At 24.5% G+C, this 24,777-nt stretch overlaps 1 protein-coding gene across 2 annotated transcripts; it reads left to right on the forward strand.

Annotated features, from left to right (window-relative positions):
- The first annotated feature begins 4,630 nt into the window (after positions 1-4,630).
- Positions 4,631-24,242, forward strand: LOC145829430 (uncharacterized). Of its 2 annotated transcripts, none has more exons than XM_082937212.1 (13): positions 4,631-4,777; positions 6,529-6,698; positions 7,933-8,085; positions 9,150-9,299; positions 11,408-11,488; positions 12,064-12,145; positions 14,323-14,567; positions 15,997-16,046; positions 18,377-18,504; positions 18,785-18,954; positions 19,576-19,684; positions 22,227-22,349; positions 23,755-24,242. In XM_082937212.1, the coding sequence occupies exons 1-13, from the start codon at positions 4,658-4,660 to the stop codon at positions 23,830-23,832; spliced, it is 1,659 nt and encodes a 552-aa protein (XP_082793338.1). In that variant the 5' UTR covers positions 4,631-4,657; the 3' UTR covers positions 23,833-24,242. The 2 variants fall into 2 exon arrangements, with proteins under 2 accessions (XP_082793338.1, XP_082793339.1); XM_082937213.1 differs by having other exon boundaries at positions 18,380-18,504.
- The last annotated feature ends 535 nt before the right edge of the window (positions 24,243-24,777 follow it).

Consider the following 24,777-nt stretch of genomic DNA (forward strand, 5'->3'; position numbering starts at 1 on the left):
TGCCATTTGCAAAAACTTTTACAAACAAGTACGTTTCTAATTTTTATTAATCTAATATATTTTCTTTAATTTGTTGCTTGACTTTCAAATCCTGTAAATGCATGCCATATTCATCTAATACTTTCATTCTTAACAATTTTTTAAGTAATGTTTCATTACATACCTTCTGATGGCTAGTTTTTAAAAATCGTGAATTTGGTATTTAAGTTTTGAACTTTTTTTTTATTTTTCCTGCTAAAGAGCCTACATACTTAACTTATATTATTTATTTTTTTGTAGTTTATATTTTTGTGTAGGTGCTTTTCGTGTTTTTGTTTTCCAAAAATATTAGTAATTCTATTTTTTATTTTGTCGGTACTATTTGTTTCAAAAAAATTGGTATAAATAAACTGAATTAAGTTTATTTTTTCTCACCGATTTATTGGACACTTATTTATTCATAAACTAAAAATATTTCAAATTGAGTTTGTTTATTTATTACCAGTTTTTTCATAGCTCAAACAAGTAGTAATATTTTTGCAAATGCTAAATAATGCTTAACTCTTTTTTACTTTATTAGATATTTACTCATCATTTTTTTTAATTTACAGAAACTTTGAAAAGTTTTGTTATAACTAGAAATTAGAAAACTAGATTTAAGTTTCCATTACAAAAAATATATTGTTTAACCTAATTTTTTACCTCAATTGTTATCGAAATGTAAAAACAACCTAGAATTTAGTTTAAATAGAAATTTAAAATTCTAATAAAAATTTACACGAATTTATCATAAACCAGATTAAAAAAGCTTTAAGATATAAACAAAAATGAGCAGTTAAAAATACTTACAGTTTAATCTGAAATAACTAATCCGAAGGGATATTTTTTTTTATTACTAAATATTAATTTTAATTTTATATTCTTTTGTTTGTTTTTTATGTAGACAAATCTTGATAGAGTTATAAATAGTTATAAAATACTATAACTTACTATTACTCAAAAGTTTAGTTTTAGATTAAATAAAGTTTGACAAGTTTATTAAAGTTTTTAAAATAATATGTAATTAACAAGTTTACAAGACTTAAAATAAATTATATAACAAAGTATTAAAAATTAGCGTTTTATTAAAACTTAAAAATTCATAAATCATGGTAATATTCTATTAATAGTTGTGTTGTTGTTTTTTCTTTTTACTTAAATTAAATACATCGATAAAAATAATATCACAACCAAAAAGGGTTAATAATAAATAACCCATAATAACAACATAATAAATAATAAATAACAACATAATAAATAAAAATAATTTTGGTAAAAAAGATAAAATGAAGAAATTCATCAACAAAATATAATGGAAAGATCAGCTACTCCTGCATGATTAAAATTGAAATCATTATCAAGTGTCATAACTCTAAGATCCTCCAAGACAATAAAGATAAAGTTAGTTCAAAAAAGTGCAACTGCAGAAAAAAAAAAACACGAATGTCCATTAAAAATAATGATTGTAGAAAATAAAATGTCTTAAATGAAGCTAAAATAAAGTCTAATTGTTACCCCTAACCCTTGGTTAGTATTTTTTTACTCGTTTATGTTTTATTCATTTTTTTTAAATATCATTCTAATCCTTAGTTAGTTTTTTTTTTTTCTGTTCTTGTAAAAATTTTTTACTCGAGCAAAATTGACCCTCCGTACAAAAGTTTCTTGGTGCTAAAGTGACCCTTTGTCCAAAAGTGTTTTTGTGCATATTTGACCCGTCCCCTACTATATAATTATAAATTTATCTTTAATTTATTGCTATGTATCTACTATCTACTGACGAGAACAGCTCGAATTATATTTGGTATATTGTATCGAGTGTCTCTTTTATATGATGTTTGAAATTTATTTAGACTTCAAAGGTTTGCACTGTTATTGAAATTTTTAATTTTTTTGCAATGCTACTTTTTTTTCTTATTTGATTAAAATATATTTTAACTAAAGTATACACGATTTTAAAATATAATTTTTTTGTCAAATGATTTCAAGTTTTTATTATTGTTATTTTACTAAAATAGTTGCACAACTTTGTTTATTTGGAGTTTAGATAATGTTTTTAATTTTTAGATTTTGGTTAATGTATTTTTTATAGTAATATTCTAATATGATTTGTCATTAACTATTTGTGGGGGTAACTCTGGTCTGGTGGTAGTGATGACATGGTTGGATTTTTGTTTTAATGCTGGTAAACACTTGCTTGGGAATTTGAGATACATAGTTTTGAACACTTTGTGGTATTTGTTGTTAATATTTTAGTCTTAAGAAAGTTCTCCAAACAGCGTGCTACAAAGTTTTTTTTTGTTTCATAGACCTTTTTTGTTTTTTTATAAATTAAAGTTAAATATTAAAATAAAAAATTGAAATTGGATATGATGTAACTAACTGGCTTTTGCCCAAAAAAAATTAATTGTTGAAAAGGTAGATTTTTAAACTGGTGTTTTTTAATAATAAAAATATAATAAGTAATTCTTTAAGTTAAAAAAAATCGATATACACAGCAAAAAAAACATACTTTATAGATATTAAGTAAACTAATATAATTTATTAAAGTCGCTGTCTTTTCGCAAAACAGAAAAAAGTCTACAGTACATTTCAACTAAAGAAGTAAAATAAAAACAATGTACTAAATGCTGATTTCACGTAAAATTTAAAATTTATTACAAGTAAACACTTATCAAGTGAAATAGACAAGAAAGTTTTTAAAACACGATAAAAAACAGAAGCGTAGAAATACGGTCAAAGAAACTGGTATAATAAAAAACTTGTGGTTATCTAGTTTCACAGTGCACTGCACACCACTTTTCAACGTTAGTTATTTTGAGGTATAATACAAAAAGTGTATATTAAAAACTTGTACATTTTTAATATTAAGCATGTAAGAAAAAATAAATTAATATTAATAAAACAGAGGAAGACGATTAAATCATTTGTAAATATTTACTAAAAATTAAAAATTTAAAGTCTCTTAACCAATTTAGAAAATTATACTTTGATTTCGAAAGTTCATGTTTAAAACTTTGATAAAATCCGATATTTTTAAGTCTTTTATCTGAAGCAAAATAGTTGTTATAAACACATAGTATGTAATTGCTTACAGCCATAAAAATAAAACTTTATTTATTTAATAATTTGTTTAAATGTTTAATAATTATTAATACAGTTTAATAACTTTTAACTTTGTTAATTTTATCCACTAGTCTATGACAAAGATTTCTATCAGATGATTTATTAAATAGCTATATAGCTTTCAAAACAGATTGAATAATACTGTTAGTTAGTAAGTATGTGATGTGATAAAAGCAATAAATTTGACCATATAAACAATAAGCTTATAATATTCATTTATTTAAAATAAGAAACATATTGTCTAGAGCAAGGTTCCCATTTTTTTTTGCAAATGGCCCCCTTTAAAGAAATTAAAAAAAGCCATGGCCCCCTTCAACAAGATTATTCAAAAACTACCATTAAAAACACCTGAGACCTTTTTTTTTGCTCTTCATCTGCAACTCAAGAATATCTAGTGTAAGTTTCAAATTATGACCTCATGGCCCACCTGTGGCTTCTTTACTGCTCATGGCCCCCCTATTACCCTTTTGCTGCTTGTGGCCCCCTGAGTATCTGTCATGGCCTCTAGAGGCCCTCTTGACCCACTTTGGGAAACCCTGGTCTAGAAGTATGTTAAGGTGGAAAAATTTTATTTTGAAGTGAAAAGCAGTTTATATTTATGTATTTTTATTCAAAAACAACTAGTTTAATTTGCACTCTTAGAAGCAAAATATATATCTGTTTGTTTGAGATGTAGCCTGTCAAAGTTGGAGACAACAATAGGTTTCTTATGGGAGGCACAGACTAAAACTGCAAAAAAAGACTATTTCATTAAAAATATATTTTCACCTAGCTCTTTTGAGATAACTACTTCAAACTTCCAGGAAATGTTCCTTGCAATTTTCTTTTCCAACAGAATTTTCTAAATATTGCAAGGAGCATTTCCTGAAAGTTTGAGGTAATTATCTTAAAAAACTTAAACGAAGATAGATTTTTAGTGATTTCTTGTTATTTGCAGTTTTAGTTTGCGCCTCTCATAAGGAACCTGTTGTAGTCTCCAACTTTGACAGGCTACATCTCAAAAAGTATTTTGATTTAAAAATCTTTAAAAAGCATCTTGTAGCTTAGTTAAAACTTAATAAAATAAGATTAAATTGTCAAAAAAGTGAATCTCCCCTATTTCCTTAAATGAATTTTCATAGTTTTAACTGTATTAAATTTGTTAAAGTTTTTTTTTTATCAGAACTCTACTCTCATAAGAAGTATATGCTAGTAAATGAGACTTGACACAAATTTGATTTTTTATTTTTAAACTATTTTTTTAAAGAAAAACAAAATTTTAGTTGAAGAATGTATAGAAATTTTTAATTAATATTAATTTAAAAGTGTTTAAATATAGTTAAAGATTAAACTTAAATTTACCACAAGTTAAATTTATCAGTTTCAAAATCTAAATTTTCAAAAGTTTACTGTGCACTAACTTCAGTTAGTTTCACAAAAAAAAATTTTTAATATTTTTTAGTGTATTTTGATAAAAAATAAACTTTTCATTCCTAACAGAGATATTTTTAACCAGGTAGTATAGACTGTTTATATTATGTTAACACATGAAGTAAATATCAAACAATTTTGTCTAAAATGTGTACATATTCTGATTCAAAGCCGCAGTGGAAAGCCGTTGAACACACTTTGTGACTATGAGGGAAAGACTACCTGGGTAAATTAAGTGTTTTATGTTCTTATTTTTGTTTTTTTCAATTACATACAAAAAATCTATCATAGAGATATTTTTTTGTATCATTTAATTATTTTTCATTAAAAAACACATTTAAAGTAGCTTTCCAGTATGTTTTTAATGTTGTTATACTATTATAAACAGTAAATTTTTTACCTTAAGTTGAGTTTTTTACTAACAATTTTTCAAAAAGCTTTTTTTTTTTTAATCTTGAAAAAATTTACAAAAATCTTTTGCAACCCTGTTATATTCAAAAGACAACCAATACCAAATAAAGCAAAAAAAATTAAGATGAATAAAAAATAATAATTTATATATTCATCCTCCTGTTTGATTATCTATAATCTTTATTTTACTTTCACATGGATGTTGAAGTTTTTTTTTTGCAATTTTCAGAAATCTTTTATCACCCAGAAATGCTGTTTTTTTTCTAGTCTTGCGTTCATATGTCTTTGTAATTTAGTTACTTTTTAATAAATACAACACTTTCCATAACAGAGTCACTAAACAACAGAGACTTTGTAAAGTTTGCTTATTGCTTGCCTTTTAAACCTGACAGACCAGCCAAGCCTTATTTATTTATCGTTTAATACTTATTTGTGGATAGTCTTCTGTTGTCATCTATTCTAGTATACAATGGAAGTATTTTAGGTGAAAGGCGTTATTTCTCTTATATTTAAAATCAACAGACTCCAATTATGCTGTCCTATTCAGGGTACTTAAATCACATGTATACTGCAGGGTTGCTACTCGGTCAGGAAATCAGGAAAAACTAAAAAAATTGACAAAAGTCAGGAAAAAATGGGGGTTTGTGAAAAAAGTCAGGAATAGTCAGGAAATTTGACAAAATTAAAAAAAAAAAAAGTCAGATTTTTTCGATTAATTTACAAAATTCCTTATTTTCTATAGCCTTCAAATAGTAATAAATTAATTAAAAATCCCTTTTCTAGAACTTGACAAAATTATTTAATTTCCAATGCCTTCATCTGGTATAAATTAGTAAAATATCCCTTGTAAAACTGCAAAAATTTTTTATTAACATATTGAACAACTACCCTACTTGAACAAGCAGTGTTTTTTATCCTCTTTAGTATTGGTGGTATGTGGCAAGAACATTTTCAAAGTGAAACTGTAAAATACACAAAATTTTCTTGCATTTCTTTAGTAATGTGATATCTCTTATGTATCCTTTTTTGACATTGTACCAGAGTACCCAGCCTGTTGTTACCTTTATGCATGAGAACATTTCGTGCTTGGTAATTTTAAGAAATTGTATTTTTTTATTAAGTTGATAAAAGTATTGCGAAAAAGTAGTTGAATTTTTTTGATGTTATAATAAGGAAAAATTAACCAATTATTTCTGTATCTTTAGCTCTTACTGTCTCTTTATATAAAAAGACTGTCATCAACTATACTTTTTCAATTCAATAAACATTTTTACTCACTTGCATAGTTCAGGCTCTTTTACTTTTCATTCATATTTTATATTTGTGTCACATTGGTCTACTCTTTATGATAGGCATCCACAAGTACAGTATTTACCTTTCTTTTTTATTATTGCAACTTTTATAGTCTGTGAGCAAAATTTTCTAAAAACAGTATTTTGCAAACCAGACTTGTAAAAATAATTTTTTTTGGGCCAATTTACTATAAATAAAATTTATTATAAAAATTAAAAAAAATTTTTGTAAAAAACACAAGCACTACTTATATTTATTCTTTGTTTAAAACAGTTTAACCTTTCAATTCCGGAAGATAGAGGTGCCCAAAAAATGTTTAATGAAGTTATAGTAAAAAATGGTGTTATAAATTTCAATCAACCAATCTTAATTAACTTCTTTGTGAGGTATAGAAATGCTCGTACCCAAATAGAATCTTGGTGTATCAGCATGCATCAAATAAAGTAAGATTCGTGATATGATTCTAAAACCATTGAACTAATTCTAATAAGTTTGTTTTATAGCTTTTATATGTTAGTGTTGATAAACAAATCTTTGATTAAAACTTACAATTAAATAGAGATGTTTAGTTTTTATTTTGACTGTTTTTAATACAATTTATTTCTGATATTTTACTTACAATAACTGTTTAGACTAGGGGTGGGAAACTTTTCTAGTTAATGTGCTAGATTTACCTGTAAAAAGTTTTTTGAAAACTGGAATTGTTGAAGAAATTGTTGTGTACCTCGTAAATTAAAAAAGCAATACTAAGAACTGTTTAAAAGTAAAACAACAATAGTATTAATTTCATACTATGAAATAATCAAGCGCTGCTGTGTATAAAAATAATATTAAAAGAATATTTCAAAATATTTGTTGCATAAAACCTTAAATTGTTTTTTTTTTAATTAAACAAGTTGTTTTCAAGCTAAAAATTATATTGGCTAGCAATTTCTTAAAACTTACACCTGGTTGACATCTGTAAAGTTGGCCCTTATATTATTTTGTAAGCTTTTTCTTAGACAGTTTTAACTAACTTTTACAACTTTGAAAATAGTATTTTTCATAAACATAATTCATCAAATTTCATTAGAGCTTCTTGTAGAAGAAGTAAACTAAACTACAAAAACTGTTGTTTCACTCAATATAACTTCTGTTTCAATTATATAAAATTTTACTGATTATTCTTAACTAGTCTTATAATCATTTTTTAGAAAATAAGTTAAACTCACAAAGACAATTGTTTTAATTTATTTAAAATATTTTCTCAAGTTTTAAAGTTTTTAGCTTAAATCTAGAAATAATTGGCTATATAAGAAAATTTGTTTTCCAATAGTCTATTCAGAAGACTTTTTTAGGATTGTTTACATACAAATAAACACTGTATGTTCAGTAAAATACAGTTTAATAACTTGTTATAGCAAGTGTTAATTTAAAAAAATTTCCAACTTGGACCTTATTTAGGACTGTATCAAAATCATTTTAAGTATAATTAACTTTTAAACAAAAAATATTTTGTTTATACACTTATGTTTTAATTTCCAACCCAAACAAACTATTTTGTTTTGAAAAACAATTATACAAATTTTACTAAAGATAAGTAACGTTTTGTTAAAATAACTATTAAAGTTTTGTATATTTTTTTTCAATGTGTAACAAGTGTATATATTTATGTAATTTAAAAACCTTCTGTTATAGTGCAGCAGTAAGCAACCAATCAAAAAACAGTAGAAGTAGCAGTTATGCAGCTCTTACACTTCTTCTCAAATCTGTTCTTTGTATTTCCCGTATTACACCTGGATACAAATTTGCAAAAAATCAAAAAAAGGAAAGTTACTGCATGGAATATGAGTTTGTTTTTGTTTATCTTTGTTAAGTTTTCAGGGTTGCCACTTTACCTGGAAACCTTGAAACAAAGAATTTGACAATTTAGGCAAAAATAACCTGGAAAAACCTGGAATTTTCACATGTTCAGTAGTAAAATTTCGATTTGACTCAAAAAATCTATCATATTTATTTTATTTAAAGTAGCTTTACATTACCTTTTCAATGTTTTTTATACTATTTAACGCAGTTTCTTACCTTAGACTTAACTTTAAACTAAAAATAGAATCAAAAATGTGTACTTTTAAAAACCTGGAAAAAAATTTGAAAAAACAAGTGGCAACCCTGAGTTTTGCACTAAATACTTTAATCAATTTTTAGTGTTTTTTCTTGTTTTTGTTTATTTTTACCTAATTTTTGTAAGTAATTTTTCCAATAATATAATCTATACAATATGTTTCATTTAAATTTTAGCAAAACTTTATAATTTAATCAAGTAAGTTTATTATTTTCACTTTTTTGTTGTCTACTCAAAGTTTTTTGACCTAGTTTTTATTCTAACTTTAAAATATTTCATGTTAAAGTTGTTATAAGTAATAAACATTTTTCTAAAACAAATATTTTTTGTTTTAAAACCGTTTTGATAAAAAAAACTTATAATAAGATCTAGCTAATAACGTGTTAAATCCTATAGATCAAAACTAGTAGAGCCCATTGGAAAATTAAAACAACTGTTTTTGTATGCAAATACTTAATTGACTGACTACGTTTCACTGCTCATAAAATATAAACAGCTCTACAGAGTTAAAACTTTATAAAGTATGCTTACTAATAAAGAATTTACATACAAAATCAGTTGTTTTGCAGTTATAACTGACTTTTACAAGAATTTTTTTTTAATGTTTTAAAACTTTAGTTTAGAACACTATGATATATAAGTGTTGTTAAAAAATATTCCTTCAAACTAATAGTGAATCCTTAGTTCCTTAGGATATTCTTTCTATTTAATAAGCCGTTTTCAAAATCAATTAAACTTTGCTAAAATAATTCTCTAAAAATATTTTTGCTAGTAATAAACTTGTTTCTAACAGAATTCAAAGAGAATGTTCTATGCCCAGAAAAATGAAAAGAACTTCTGAAAAGCTTGTAGAGATTGGTTCAGTAGAGACACAAATTGCAGTTTTGAAACTAAGTGTTACACACAAAACTGAAGATTTTTTTCAAAATTTTAATCAAAACTTGTAAGTTAAAAAATATTGATGTCATAAAATGTAATTTAGTAAACTATGTACATGATAATTTGATTATATTAAAAACGAATCTTGTTTGAAAACAATTTAAATATGTTACTAATTAAATAAAAATAAAAACAGTTATATTTGTAGGTTTTATAATTCAGATTTTATTTAGTTTTCTAATTAGAACTATATTTTTTGATAAATAAACAATACCATCTAGATTTATGGTTAGTTTTATTTTATAAAATTTTTTTTTTAACGTTCAAAGCTCTAACCTACTAAAGTAATATATAATTGTAATGCCCTTAAACGTTATTAAGGGCATAGGGGGGTACACCTTGATTTTTACAAGTTGATTTTATTTTATAGAGTTTTATCTGAGCTATTAGACATTTTTAACCACTTGAAAAAATTCAAAGTATTTTTTGAGATATTAGCGATCAAAGTTGATGACCTCAATAGGTTCCTAATGAAAGGCGCAAACTAAAAATGCAAAAAAAGACCATTTCACTAAAAATATATCTCCTCCTTCATTTTTTAAGCAATCTTCTTCAAATTTTCACAGAAAGTGTATTATTAATTTTTAAAAAGATTGAATGCAGAGATTTTTTTAATTTTGAAAAATATAATTTTATATTAAAAAAAAACCACCTTTTTTTTTTCTAAAATTTTTATTTTTCAACATTTTTAAAATTCAAAGTATTCTAAATTACAAAAAAAAGTTTGAGATCTCTAGCTCAAAAAATGAAGGAGAAGATAGATTTTTAGTGTTTTTTTAAGTTTCCGAGAAAATTGACGTTGAAAAACTTGCGGTCCATACGTTTGTATCGGATACTTTTTATAAAAATTACAATATCTCAAAAGTTAAATAAGTATTTTTAATTATGTAAAAACTGGCTTGAAGTTTGTACTTTAAACTTTCATATAAGATACAATGTTATTTTTAGTAAAAAAAATGTCGGACCCCCCCCTATGCCCTTAACTAAAAGCTAATCTTAAAATTTGCTTTGATAAGCCTCATAATCATCCGTGTGTATTACATTACACTGTTCTAAAAACATTGCCAAAATACCTGAAAAAACTTGGAATTTGACAATTTAGGCTAAAAAACCTGGAGCTTTCAACAACTTAACATGTTAAGTAGTAAAATTTCCATCAAATCATCAAAAATATTTTTTTATTAAAAAACACACTTAAAGTAGCTCTTCAGCATCTTTTCAATGTTTTTATACTATTAACACAGTTTCTTACCTTAAAATTAACTTTAAACTAAAAATAGACCCAAAAGTGTGTACTTTTAAAAACCTGGAGGAAATTTTGAAAAAGTGAAGAAGATTTGCCAAAAACATTTGGCATTCCTGTAAAAAGTGTTAATGTTTTTTTTGTCAATTAGTATTTGGAAATAAAAAATACAATGTCGCTATCACGGGCTTCCACTTATACACTATTATTGGCCTGGTTTATAACGCAACGTGCGCTTTAACTTGTATAGTAAGAGTCCCCAAGATAACGCTTAAATTATAGTTGACTTAAATAAACTAATATGACTTACTTACTATTTACTAAAGGTTTAATAAATCAGTTACTTATACTAATTTAAACTTAGTTCGAATCTGTGATAATGATTATATTTACAATGAAATTGCGACACGAAAAGATGATAGCATACTGCACAACATAAACTAATAAATCGAATAATCAATTCTTTTAAAAGACGACAATACTTGAATCAAAGAAACTAAAAACTAAACGTTTAAATCAAACTCAAAAAGTGTTCTAAAATCGAAATAAACTCGACAACAAGATTGAATCCATTAAAACTTAAGTGCAGCGAAAAGCTGCACTGACTTCAGTCTGCCGCAACGCAGTAGAAACTAAAAGTCCCAATTACGCGCGTTTTTCTTAATTTATACTGCGCTTACAGGAAAAAAAAAGAAAGTAAATAAGAGACAATTACCACTAGAGTGGCACAACAAATTTCAGAATGAAATAAAACACTACCTGATGAAAATTTATATAATTTTATTAAATATCTTCTTTTAAATTTTAACACTATTTTTAAAGTCAATATTTCGGTTTATATTTTTGTTTTATTTAAAACTTATCAATAGGTCAGATTCAATTACGTCAAATTCTGATCAACTTCATTCTTCTAATCAACATATTAACATCATTACCTCTAGAGTTCGAACGTTAGTTTCACTAAAAATGTTTTCAATAAAACCTTTTTATCTATCTGTTTTAAACTATAGCTTCTGTTTCACTGAAAAATTAAAACATGATTACAAATGGGCAGTAAATTTGAAGTTTTGAAAAGTTAGTAATTTTTTATTCTAATTTGCTTGAAAATTTACCACCTTTCGTCTGCATGAGTTGTATAACTTTTAGAATTTTAATTAATCGTTTATGTTATAGTTTTCATGCTTATTTTTCAATTTTTTGATATTTAGTAAATTATAGTTCTTTCAATGGTTTATAAAAATTTTATATACGCTCGATTACTTTGTCATGTGAGCCAATGAGTCTAATTAGAGTTTAAGTCTTAGCTAAATTTATACAAGCTATTTTGATTTTTTTATTCCTATAAACCATAAGGAACATTACATTCTTTTTTAGTCTACTTGATTTATAGAATTTTTTAGCCCTGTTGTAATAAGTTTATTAATTCATTAATTTTTTTGATTAGAACTTCAAAAAACTTATGATACCTCTGATATTAATTAAGGGCAAAAAAGTAGTTAAGTTTTACATATAAGTTGTTGAACAGAATAAGTGAAAATGACCTGAACAATGATACTCCTCCGTCGTTGCTAGGTGATTCTACATTTAACTCTCCAAGCTTTAATGTTGTTAGTTTTTTATTGGTATACAAGTTGTTAATAAGTTTTGCTTGTTAATAGTAAATAAAATAGTATTCTAAAGTACATCAGATTGTATATAAAACATATTTCTCATATTTTATTTTATCTACAATAAAGTTTTAATCAATTTGTTTTCATTCTCTTGCATTAGCGATTTCATTAAAGTTAATTATTGGTAGTTTATAAACTGAAGGCTAACTACTTCTTTTTCTTCGTAAGAAAGTGTATTAGTTAAAAAAGTTGGCTATAAATAAAGGATTAGTGATTGTTAGTACTTAAGTATACAATAATATTTTAAAATACTCGTTTTTTTAACAGTATGCTATTTAAAAACTCTTCAAAAGTCGTAAAAACGTTTTTATTACTTTCTATTTTAACACTAGACTACTTTTATGAAACATGTATGTAAAACTTTATTACTTGTACAAAGTCATTAATTTTATCTAACACATTTGGACTAGTTTTTATTTGGTTTATGTTTAAATTAATTTACAGAAAATTTTTGATAAAAATAAATATTTTGTGATAAACGAAGTTGAATTTTTTTTAAAAACATTCAACTTTTTTATTTAGTTTGATGGTTAGTTTTTTCTAACATAAAAAATAAAAATATATAGGTGGTTTTTTGAAAAAAGTCTTAAAAACATATTTTTTTATTAAATTCATTCGTTGTCAAAAAACAAAAAGAATTAAACGTAGAAGTAAAGGTAAATGATAATTTGTGTTAATAAGTTTTAACTGTTTTTAATTGTAAATTTTTGTTTTATGAAACTTTAAAATGTTAATTTTTGTAGTAAATAAAATAATATGTAATACTTAATCAAATACGTTTTACTTTATTTGTAGTTTTTCATCTTAATTTTCAAGTGCTTATTACTTACTAATATGTTCAAAGTATTTTTATATTTACAAAAGTTAGTGAAAGAACTGAATCTCCTGATTTCCTAGGAATTTGCTTTTGCCTAGTGCTGGAAATTTGTGTGATGATATATAAAATAATATAATATAGAAATGTTGTTGATAAAAGTATATTTATGTTTCAGAGTTTTAAAACTAGAACAGTTAAAGGAAGTATCATACAGCAGTTTTATTCACAATTTTTGTTAGTTTTCATTTTATCTTAAGCAGAGGAAATAAAAATTAAAAATATTTAAGATCTAAAAGTGTTTTTTTTTACTCAATGCATTAGTTCCTTTTTAAAGAAAACTGTCCACTACTACTTTTTATTTTTTTTTAGTTATTTTAATTAGTTTTTATTTTAGAAATTGAAGAGTTGTACTTAGATAATTGTTTTGAATGTTTCTCAATCAGTAGTTTGTTCAGTTTTTTGTATAAATTGATTATAATTTTGTAAGTTCACCAATGATTAACAGTTTTTATTTTAGTTATAATGTTATACTTTGCAGATTTGTAAAAAAACAGTATAGTTAGTCACTGTAAATAGATAAACTTAATATGTTTACTAATTACAAAAGTATCAAGGAAAGTATTATTTTTATATTTTTCAGGTTTATACTTTGTCACGTATAAGTTAAATATTAGTATGGCTGAACTAAAATATAGAACACCCTTTAAAGATTCATGACTAGATAGTGATGATTTATAAAGGTTGGGTAAAAAAACTGCCTAATGATAATGATAGATTATTTTGCTAATGGTGTAAATTTACAAAAAGTTTATCTACCACAGGCAAAAAAAAGTACTTGTTAAGTATTTGAAAACCAAAAGTTTCTGTATTAAGCCAAAAAAAAAGAAAAAAGTATTTATTTTCTTGAATTTCGTTGGGAACCCTGTACATATATGAAATATTAAAAGCTAACCATATTCAAAAATTTTTTATTAGTAATTATTAGCTATTTAATGATTACCTTTACTTTGTAATTTGTGCATACTTTACAGTTTTTGTTTCTGATGAGCTGTATATACATTTAATGAAATTTTGCTAATTAATTAAAAACAAGTCTAAATAAAGTCTAGGAAAAAACACTTTTTAACTAAAGTTTTAATTCATGACTTAACAGTTTATTTACTTAAAACAGTATTTGTTGGTAAAAAAGTGTTTAGAATTAATAAAACTTTAATGTATGTACATTGTGCATGCATCTTATAAATTACTCGTTGCTCTTATAAGTAATAATTTTTTCTAATAAAATTATTTCGTACAGAGTGAATCAAAAATTAGTCAAAATTCGAGCAGTAGGTTTGTACCATCATCTATCAAATTCAAAGTTGGATCTCCAAACTCTCAAATGAGTGCCAGATCTCCACCTAAATTCAGATCAGGGTCTCCTTCTCAGCAGTTCAGAATTGGGTCTCCATCATCAAGACATATGAACAGCTCCCCAATTGCTCAATCACCTTTAGCTTGCTCTCCCATCAACAACTATTTACCAGACACTGCCTCAAATGTGTTGGTTTGATAAATGAATAGTTTAAATTAAGTAGTAACTTTCAAACTATAAGTCTGTTGAGAACTCTTTAAGCTTTGTCTTTTAAAGACTATTAAATTTTTTTTTTGTAAAATAACTTAAATAAAAAGAATATTTTGTAATCTGTTTCAATCATATCAATTTATTGTTTGTGTTTTGAAACAAAAAAAGCTAGTGGTGGATGTTTGAGACATTTAAAAATCTTAAAAAAACTATTTTAATAGTTTTTGTTAAGTTGTTTTCTCAGCTTAACTTATTTTGCTTAAAATTTTCTGGCAGTAGATGCATTTTTTTAATGATTTTATAAATGAGTAAAATTCAATAGGTAAAAAGCTTAAAAAGCTATAGGATTACATATGTATTTATTTTATTTATACGGATGTACGACGTTTGAATTTCCGACATTTAGATTATGATGATAGATCTGAGATATTAAAAAAAATTACTAATATGTTCCAATTTTTTATAAATTACTGTTATAATCTTTATTCCCTGGACCTTTTGGTATATTTTTTTTAAATTTTAAGTTATTTTTTGAGATATGTCCCCTAAAGTTTATAAGATTTTGATTTGTATTGTAACGATTTATCATCAACAGGTAAATATGCAATATAACATGAAGTACCGTTTGTTGTAGTTTTTAAAATATTCTAGTAACCAGTACTAAATAAATTTTTGGACTTTATTTATCGTAATAAGTGGTGCTTGATGGTTTGAAGCCTAGTTTGATTTACAAAGAATTTGTTTTTATGTTTGTGTCAGAGTTCCCATACACTCGGGATAACGCAGACTAGTTTAAAGTTTTTTTTTTAATCAGGCTGACTCAGAAATCTTTAAGACTATTTTTGCAGAACTCCGGCTAGTTTGTATAGTTTTCTAAATCTCATGCTAGTTTTTATGAATAATTTTTTTTGATTATTTTATTTATTTATAAGTCTTTTATTAGTATTATTTTCGTGTTTATAGGTATTAAAAATAGATTAATAGTAATTTGTTACAGTTTTTTTTTTGTATAAACTCAGGCTGACTTAAGCTTGATGTAACTCAGGCTAGCTTTCATTTCTCAAAAGTGGCAACTCTGTTGTGTGCAATATTTTCTATATATAAAAAAATTAATATCCTTTTTCAAATGATTGTGCTTTCATTTACTTTACTATTGGAACTTTTTGTGGATAGATGCAGCTTTTTTTTCTTTTCTTTAAAAACGAAAGTAAGTATTAAAAAACAAAATTTGGTTATTTTTGTTTGAAATTTATTGACTAAAAACGTTTTCAACGAATTCAGTCCCCAAATTATATCGCCTAATTTTATACTATGTATTTCTTATTAATATTAAACACTGCTTTAAATTACTCCTATGAATGATTATTTTGACTTTAAAACTATTTATGAAAAATTCTTGCACTTCAGATCATTACCTCTTTTCGGAAGATCGCCAGCTTCTCAAAATGATACAAATTGTGAGTTGGTTGTTACTAGATTTATAAATTATTACATTTTAATTTGTTTATACCAATTAATACTTTTTTAATTATGTGTTATATTTATAAGTATATTTTTTATGTTTCATTTTTTTTATTTATAAAGGTATCTTAATTTTATTTTAAGTATTTCTAGTTGTTTTAGTAATTTAAAAACTAAAAGTTTAAAAATGCTATGAAATTATTTTTTTATATAGTTCTGTAATTTTTATTTTGTTTTAAACTTTGTTCACATCAGTGAATAAATAAAACTACTATCATTAGATCATGGTTGCTTTTTACTCATACTGGTCTTTTAAGTTCTTGCAAACTCAAACTAATTTAGGCTTTTTTTTCTTTTTTGATCAAGCTTGTTTTGTAATTTTTTTTAACTCAGCTTAGTTTGCTTAATTTTTGTAATACAACCGGTCTCGATATAATTAAATTTAACATGATTTTTTTATAATAAATACTATTTTTGCATTTAATTTATTTTTTATAAAAGTTAATGTATTATTTTGAATACTTGAATTTCTGCCTGAGGTTACCAAGTTTTAATTCTAAATTTCAAAAGTATTTTAGTTTGTTGGAAATCATATATAGATGAACTCAATTAACATGAAATGCTTTTAGTCAGTGTATTGTTCTTAAAAATTGATTAGATAATTGATTTTTAAATAGATAATGTAAGGTTCATACAAAACTATGCTACTTATTTTGATTAAATGTTGCATGGGTTTGACCAAATAAAGTACCAAAAAAAGTTAAGTCATACAAAGCAAAAAATAGTGACACTTATCACAAAGTTCACGACTCAAGCTAGTTTGCAATTCAAATTACTCCTGATTTTTTTTTTTGAAAAATTCGACTATAAAAGTTTTATTTTATACAGAATACACCTACTCAATCGTTTGTCAAAAGCTAATGATTTTGTTCGTTATATTTTTTTTGTTAATATTATGTTCTTAATGTTTAGACTGTGTTAACCAATTTTTAAAACTTGAAAGTGTTTTTTAAAGAAAATAGGTGAAATGAAATTTTTTCAAAGTAATTTCTGTAAATTTCTAACAAATGTTTTTGTTTTATGTTTTAAAAATTTAGTTTTATTACAAATCATGAGTTTTTAGATTTTTATTGTATAAGAAATAATAAGTAATCGTAACTGTAACGTAAAACTCACCATTCTATTTTCATTTTTATCATTTGCATCTAATTCCAGAGTACTTGAGAAACTATTTTTACAAGTAGCTCACTTATTTTATTACTGAAGTAAATTTTATTTTCCTTAGGGGTTAACAACTATTTTTATACTAGTATATAAACAAACAAAAATATCAAAAGTTATAGGTAACATATATTTATATATTTGTAACCACTATGTATATTTGAAGGTTATAACAAATAATTTGATTTGGTTGTAGTATTTGAAGTTTGAAATGGGTCCGATTGTAACACAAATGTGAATCCACTATTCTGGTTAGCTAATTTAAACTTCAAATGTATAACTAGTAAAATTAAACAATAATATCAGAATCAAAATGTTGTCATAGATGTTAACCAAATCTTGACATACTTTGCTAAAATTGCCATATTTTGCTATAGTTGCAATATATATTTGCCATATTTTGCAATATTTTCTCATTTTGCCAATTTTGCCAAATAATAATATTATCATTATTTTTTGTTAAAATAAATTTTACATTTGAAGTTTTTGTCCCTGAAAGCATCTTTGAAATATACCAATTATAATAGGGGATTCACGTTTTTATTATAAAAAGACTAGAGGTTAATTTTCTTAGTCTTACCCAAATTAATTAAATTTTTTTTTTAATTTATTGTTAAGTTACTAAATATGGTATTGCAATTCTTTATTTTGATATATAGTTACTTTCAGTTTTAAATAGAAACTTTAATTTTTTTTTAACAATTTATCAATGTAAAAACCGTGAAATTTCAAATCAAAACAGAAATATTCTGAGCAATGAATTTTTTTTGACAGGCATAAGTTTTATAGAATCCTAAGGAATACTTATATTTTTATGTAAGAATTACATTAAACTAATTATTAACTATTTAAAAATAAAAATTTAGAAACCAAACAAAACAGTTTTTATGCATAGAAAATAAAACTTTTATTTACAAATTTATATAAGGCTAATATTTGTTGTTAATTATTTTTTAATTATCGTAATACATTTTAGTAAATTTATTTTTAGTTTAATTAGTTTTTTATTTTTTATATTCAATTATTATGTTATTTTTTTCTAAATGCTAAAAAGGCTGAGAGTTCCATAAGCAAAATAGCGGTAAATTTAATCTAATAACTCTAGCAGATAGATTACCATGGAAAATCAACGAAAGTCAATCTGAAGTAATAAAAAGTAGAAATTCATCTGTGAGGTGTAGGACGGGTTTCGAAATAATTGACAACAGCTCACAAAATCACTATAATTACAAGGTTTTTATAAATGGTATTATATCAAAGCACCAATTAATAGCTATATTATTAGCTAATATTGGCATTGATTACTTTGATAATTTTTTGAACATAATGTTAGTGTTCTTTAAAATTGTTATTTAAAAATTAATATTTTTGTTATGTTAGTTTTATTGAGTAAAAAAGATAAAGCTCTTTTTTCCAGCTTTTTTTTTAATACAACAGTTATGATCAATTAATACTTTTTATGCTTTGTATTTTATTGCAGTATTTATATATGATTAAATATTTATTAAAAAAGGAGAATCCCTCTAGTGGTGATTTTGATGCCTGTTTTCTTCTTCCAAATGATTTAATTAATAAACCAATCAAAACTGAGGAAAATGATGTTGTTAGCAGTTTCAAGCAATTAATTGATGAAGCGTTAGCTCATCAAACAGCAGTTAGAAAGTTCTTTAACTCTCCTGTAGTGTAAGTTTAAATTCAAATGTTTTTTTTTCAGTTTAATTTTTATTATTTTCGGTCCATTTTTTTCTTTTACTTACTTAAAGTTAAAAATAAACTTCTACTGTCTAATTAATCCTTGCGTAGAGATATATTTAATTAAAATAGTACATACTTTAAATTTTTAGTTTTTTTTGATATGCACAAGAATATTTAAAATAAAGACAGCATATTTAATTATAATCATATGCCAATATGGCATACTTAAGCATAGTTTTTCTTTAAACAAAATTAGTGTTTTAAGCAGATTGACTACCAAATCTATTAAAATATTTCATTCAAACCTATAATTTCATCTCTTATTTTCATCATTTAAAATACATTAGTTTTTAGTTGAAAAAAATACCTAGGAATAATTTTTTAACATAAGTTTGAAACATTTTCTTATTTCTATGTCCGTATTAGACACTCTTTGCTTTTTTACTTACTGTGTGCTTACTTGACAAACTTATACCTTATTTATTTAATTAGGTGTGATAAGTCTATAATTTATCATACAAAACACTTATTTATTGTATAAAGGTGATATAACGAATTTGATAAACAGTTTATATTGAATTGAGTTATAATGTACGTTTTTATCTATAGAGCTCATAAATCCATCAATAAAGATAGTTATGACAAGAACCAAATAAAGTCATTGTCAACCAACAATGATAAGTTGGAAGGTAGTAGTGAGATCATTGATATTTTGCAGGTAAGCTTACAATTATAAACTTTTAGGAGCTAGTTGTTTTAAAACAAGTGTGTTGGTCTATTAAAAATCAAAATATTAATAAACCTTAATTTGATTTACTATTTGTAATTATAGTTTCCTTGCTTAATTCTGGTTAGGTTGGTTATTTGTAAAAATTGATCTACTTGTATTAGGGCCATATAGGAGAGTCAAAGAACTTCTCTTTACTAAAATTAATATCAAATTAATTTGAACGCCCTAAGTAATTATTATAAGCCAACTTCTATAGAATATAATTTTTGAGTTATAGTTATTTTTGTAAAAAGCTTTCTATACAAGTTTATAAACCATTTTTTGATATAAAGAAAAATCACTATAAGCCTATTTACCTTTTTTTGTTTTATGAGGTTGAACCTTTATATTTTGAGAATAGTAATAACAAATTAAACAGTATTTATTCTTTATTACACTAACACATGTTTATGTGTGTTAATGGGTTAACACACTTCAACGGAGCTCTGAAAAAAAGAAATACTGTAAGAAAATAATACAAGCTAAAGTAGGTATATATATGTGTGTGTTTATTTAAAATAGATACTTAAGATTATTGTAGATTAATGGTTAGTAACAGATACAATACTCAAAGTGTATTTGTGCAAAAGTGACCCCTCGTACGAAAATGTTCCCTCGTGCATATTAGACTCCTACCCAACTCAGAAAGAGTTTACGTATACCTTATTTGTCTAATCGCGGGCGCCAATTTTAATCTAAACAATTTAAGTAAATATTTAACTTTCTTCTACTGGAAACAAGATTAGTTGTGCAACTAGTAAATTATTGTAGATGTGTTAGGTATTGTTCTTATACCCTTTTTAATACTACGTTTTAAACTTTCAAGGTACTAAACACTAAGGTAAAATAGAAAGTTATACTTTCTTAAAATCTAAAATTTCTTTATTATTTTCAATACTAAGCTTAGATACTTAAATAGTAATATAACGTAGAAAACTAAGCTTTCTAAAGAGTATAAAAATATTAGAACTCAATTGATACTAAGAAAAGTGAAAACCAATAACATTAGTTTTCAATCTTGCTTAGCAATAACGAGTCTAATTTAAATAAAATATTACGCTAAAAACAGTTAAGTGAACACGACAACTAATAAGACTACTTTATATAAAACACAACTACACAAAACAAGCTAAACGGCAAACATAAACAACAATTGGCTCAATAGTCTACTCAGGTACTGGTCTAGGGGAATTTTCCAGGCTCCTCACCCATGATATAGCTAGGACAGAAAAACAGATGAACTAGTCAAACTTGTAAACGCCAAAATCTTGAAAATTTGATGATACTAAAAAAACTGCCTAGCCGGAAATACTTTAAAACTCTGACGAAACGAAAAAACCGCCAGTTAGAAAGTTAGCTGAAAATGGTACAATTACCGCCAAGCTGGCTAAAACTACACAACTTCTTACAATTAAAAAACCGCTCCCATTAAAGAAAATCAGTTCTTATATGCAGTGATACTTTCGAGCGAATGGGTTTTTCCCTCGGTAATTATTTCCTCTTTTCAGGGTTGCCACTTTACCTCGAAACCTGGAAAAACCTGGAATTTTTACGTTTAGTAGTAAAATTTCAATTTGACTCAAAAAATCTATCATATAAATAAAAAAATTTTTGTCATCATTAAATTTTTTTTTTAATAAAAATCATATTATAAGTAGGTTTACAGTATCTTTTCAATGTTTTTATACTATTTAACACAGTTTCTTATCTTAAACTTAACTTTAAACTATAAATAAGCTCAAAAATGTGTACTTTTTAAAACCTGGAAGAAATTTGGAAAACCTGGAAAAATTTTTGAAAAAACGAGTTGCAACCCTGTTTTTTGCGGAAATTTCCTATAATTTTATCAAGTAACATGGAAAAGCTTTCCGATGTTAAATGTATCATTTTTTTTAAAGTGAAAAAATTACAAACTTAGTAAATGAGTATTTATCTTATACTTTAAGAAAAGGACAGCCGCACGTCTCTGTCCTTACAATGCCACCCAGTTTATATAACAAACTTTTAATTTAAATTAAGACGATAAATTCCTTTCAAACGTGGTTTTAGTGTTAAAAGGGTTCTGATAAAGACCAAGTAGTTATAATAAACTTACATAATTTTTTGAGACTTCTGGTTGTTCATTGTTAAAAATAATAGTAAATCTGCAACTAAAATTCTTCATAAAACTTTGACTAAGTAATATTTTAATGCTTATAAGCTAAATTAATATTTTAAAATATGACTTGTAAACAAAAAAATATTAATATAAGACGGTTGTAACACATTTTATCTCTTCACTTTAGATTTTGACCTAACTACCGTATAGGTAAGTCGTTATGTTTGTTGAAGTTCAATTGGTTTCAAAAAAGAGTTTTTAACAGGATATTAACAATCCTTTTTAGTGTGAAATTTAAATTTTATTAATGATAACTTTAGAAAAGTTTACGTATTTAAGTTTTAACTATACTTGTATATGATTAAAACAGTTATTTAAATTTTATTCTTTCAGGAGCACCATCTTCCTTTTGCTAACAAAGAAAAAATTTCTCCTCTAAATAAGTTCTATGTAGATAACAAAAAGATGAAGGAATATTGTAAAAGTTTTTCCAAAGTAAAGTCGGAAGAAACATATGTAATTGATTATTTCATTTTAGCTTCATGTTAAATTTAAATTTTTCTTAAACTTTGATTTATAATAATTTTTTTTTTATTATTTAAAGTATTAAACTAGAGTTTATTTATTTTTACTCTAATTAAAACATAAAGCCTATTTTTTTAACTTTTTACACAGAAAATTATTTAAGAAATAAATAGTGTTATCAAAACTTTTAACAGCAGATAAATGAAAACTTCCCAAACCTTAATTATAATGTTATTATTTTTTTTAATATAATCTAGTTGAAGTATATATATACAACTTGGATGACTAATAGTTTTATTTTTTACTACATAATTTAAAAATTAACTTCTTCTCAACTATTACATTTATGATGATAACATATTTTTTAAATTCGTTAAGAAAAATCAGCATAAATATTATAAGTGTACGATGACTAATTAAAATATTCTAGATTAGTTTTAAAAAAACTATAAAAATAGTGTTTCTTGTTTTTAACGACTCTTGTTTTGTTCTAATTTTTTATGATTTTGTACATTTTAAGACAGAGATTTTATAAGTAAAATATTTTAAGAGCTTGTGTTTCTTATGTAAAGTACTAATTGTAAAAGTTAAGAACAAAACTTTATTAAAAACATATCTTCTATAACAATTTTAACCTTATATTTAATTTACTTCAAGTTTAAACGTTATTTTTCTTATGAAAGCGTAACTATGTCAAAGTAAGTTTTGGTTTTTAATGAACAAGTTTAATGAATATTTCTTGTTAACTTCTTATCCGGTGATGTATCAAACGGGTGTGTAGAAGTCAAATATGCACGAAGGGACACTTTTGCACGAAGAAATTTTTGCACAGGTTAAAACTTTTTTTAGCTTATTTTTTGTTTTTGTCTTACTATCACTGTTACCCCTTAACCGGAAACTTTTTTTCTTCTTAAAATAATATTTTTTTTTACTATTACTGTTAACCCTAACCGTTGATTGTTTTTTTTATTTTATTTTTTACTATCACTGTTACACCTTACCCTTGGTCTATTTTTTTAATTTTTGTTTATTATTTTTTTATTCTCGTGCAAAATTAACCACTTGTGCAAAACTGTCTTTGTTCATGTTTGACCCATCCCCGTTTTAAACATTTACCAAAAATAATAAAAGTAAATTAGTTTTAAACTCACTATATAATCAAAATTTAATAGTTTACTAAACATCCTTGTTTTTTTAACCATATGGTCTTTTTTTAGTGCTCTTTGCAAGCATAGATTGTTTACACATAAATTAAAACAGTTTTTTTTAATCATGTGCGTAGAATACCACAATAAAATTCAAGACAAAAGTATAAAACTCAATTGAAAAACTGTAGAATAACTTTAAACTTTATATAAATGTTTTACGAATCAACAAAAAAAGTATAATACTACAGGAACAAGTGAAAGAAGAAGCTGAAAATTATATTCAAGAACAAAATGAGTTTGATGATTTTATCAATAGTTTAAAATAATAAGTGTTTTAAGCCAGTCTACCAAATCACTCTGTGCAATAAAATCCGAAAAACGTCAAAGTTTTTATAGAAAAATACATTTTAAAATATACTATTAACTTTGTTTAGTTTTTTCTAAACAGTTGAGTTTAGCTGAACTTAATTTTAACATGGTTCGAAATTAATTAACTTAAAACTTTCGTTGATTATTTTGTGTGTAAAGATTTAATGTTTTACTTATTATTAACAAATAACAAACTTTTAGGATTAATTAACTACTTATTTATTTTAATCAGTTAAGTGCATTTATTTTTATACATAAACTTTATTTTATTTTTCAAAATGGTACACAAGTAGTCAACAAAAAACTTATAAGCTGACCTTTTTACTTTTCTTTGATTTTTTTTCTTAATAAAATTAATTATCAAAGCTACAAAGATGTTCTTAGTTTAAATGGGATTGCAAATTAATCAGTACTTAATTTTTATATGCACTTGAAACGCTTAAAAAGTATTTTAAAAAGATTGTTTTTAGGTATTTAGAGTTTCAATTTAATCTTTATTATTTTCAAACAATTAAGAAATAATTTAGATTTATTTTTAAATGTAATTTTTTCCAATTTTGTGACAAGTAAGTCATTTTTTTCTTATTTCTACTCCATAAGTTATTCTAACAAATAGTATTTTTTAACTTTTGACAATGCAAGTGTATAAGAACCATGCAGGATACTAATGCACAAGGACTAAAAAAGTTACTTGAACTGTTTTTTAAGAATTCATACATGACCATAACAATTAAATTGATAGTAAATTTTATCATTTTCACGTAGAGATTATCTTCATACTATTAAATATTTCGTATTGATTAAAAAAGTAATAGTAAAAGTTAAAACTTTTTTAACTAAGATCTTTCTTGTCAAAAAAATATTTTTATTTTGGAAACGGTTTTTTAAAGATAAATTATTGT

The sequence above is a fragment of the Thalia democratica genome, chromosome 2 (assembly GCF_965202585.1).
Source record: "Thalia democratica chromosome 2, ktThaDemo2.hap1.1, whole genome shotgun sequence".
NCBI lineage: Eukaryota > Metazoa > Chordata > Thaliacea > Salpida > Salpidae > Thalia > Thalia democratica.

Bases quoted from the DNA above. Each gene is read 5' to 3' on its own strand.
- LOC145829430 (XM_082937212.1), top strand. From the start codon at position 4,658: ATGTTAACACATGAAGTAAATATCAAACAATTTTGTCTAAAATGTGTA. The intron at 6,699-7,932 runs GTAAGATTCGTG...CTTCTGTTATAG, and splicing joins ATCAGCATGCATCAAATAAA to TGCAGCAGTAAGCAACCAAT. The intron at 18,955-19,575 runs GTAAGTTTAAAT...TTTTATCTATAG, and splicing joins TTCTTTAACTCTCCTGTAGT to AGCTCATAAATCCATCAATA.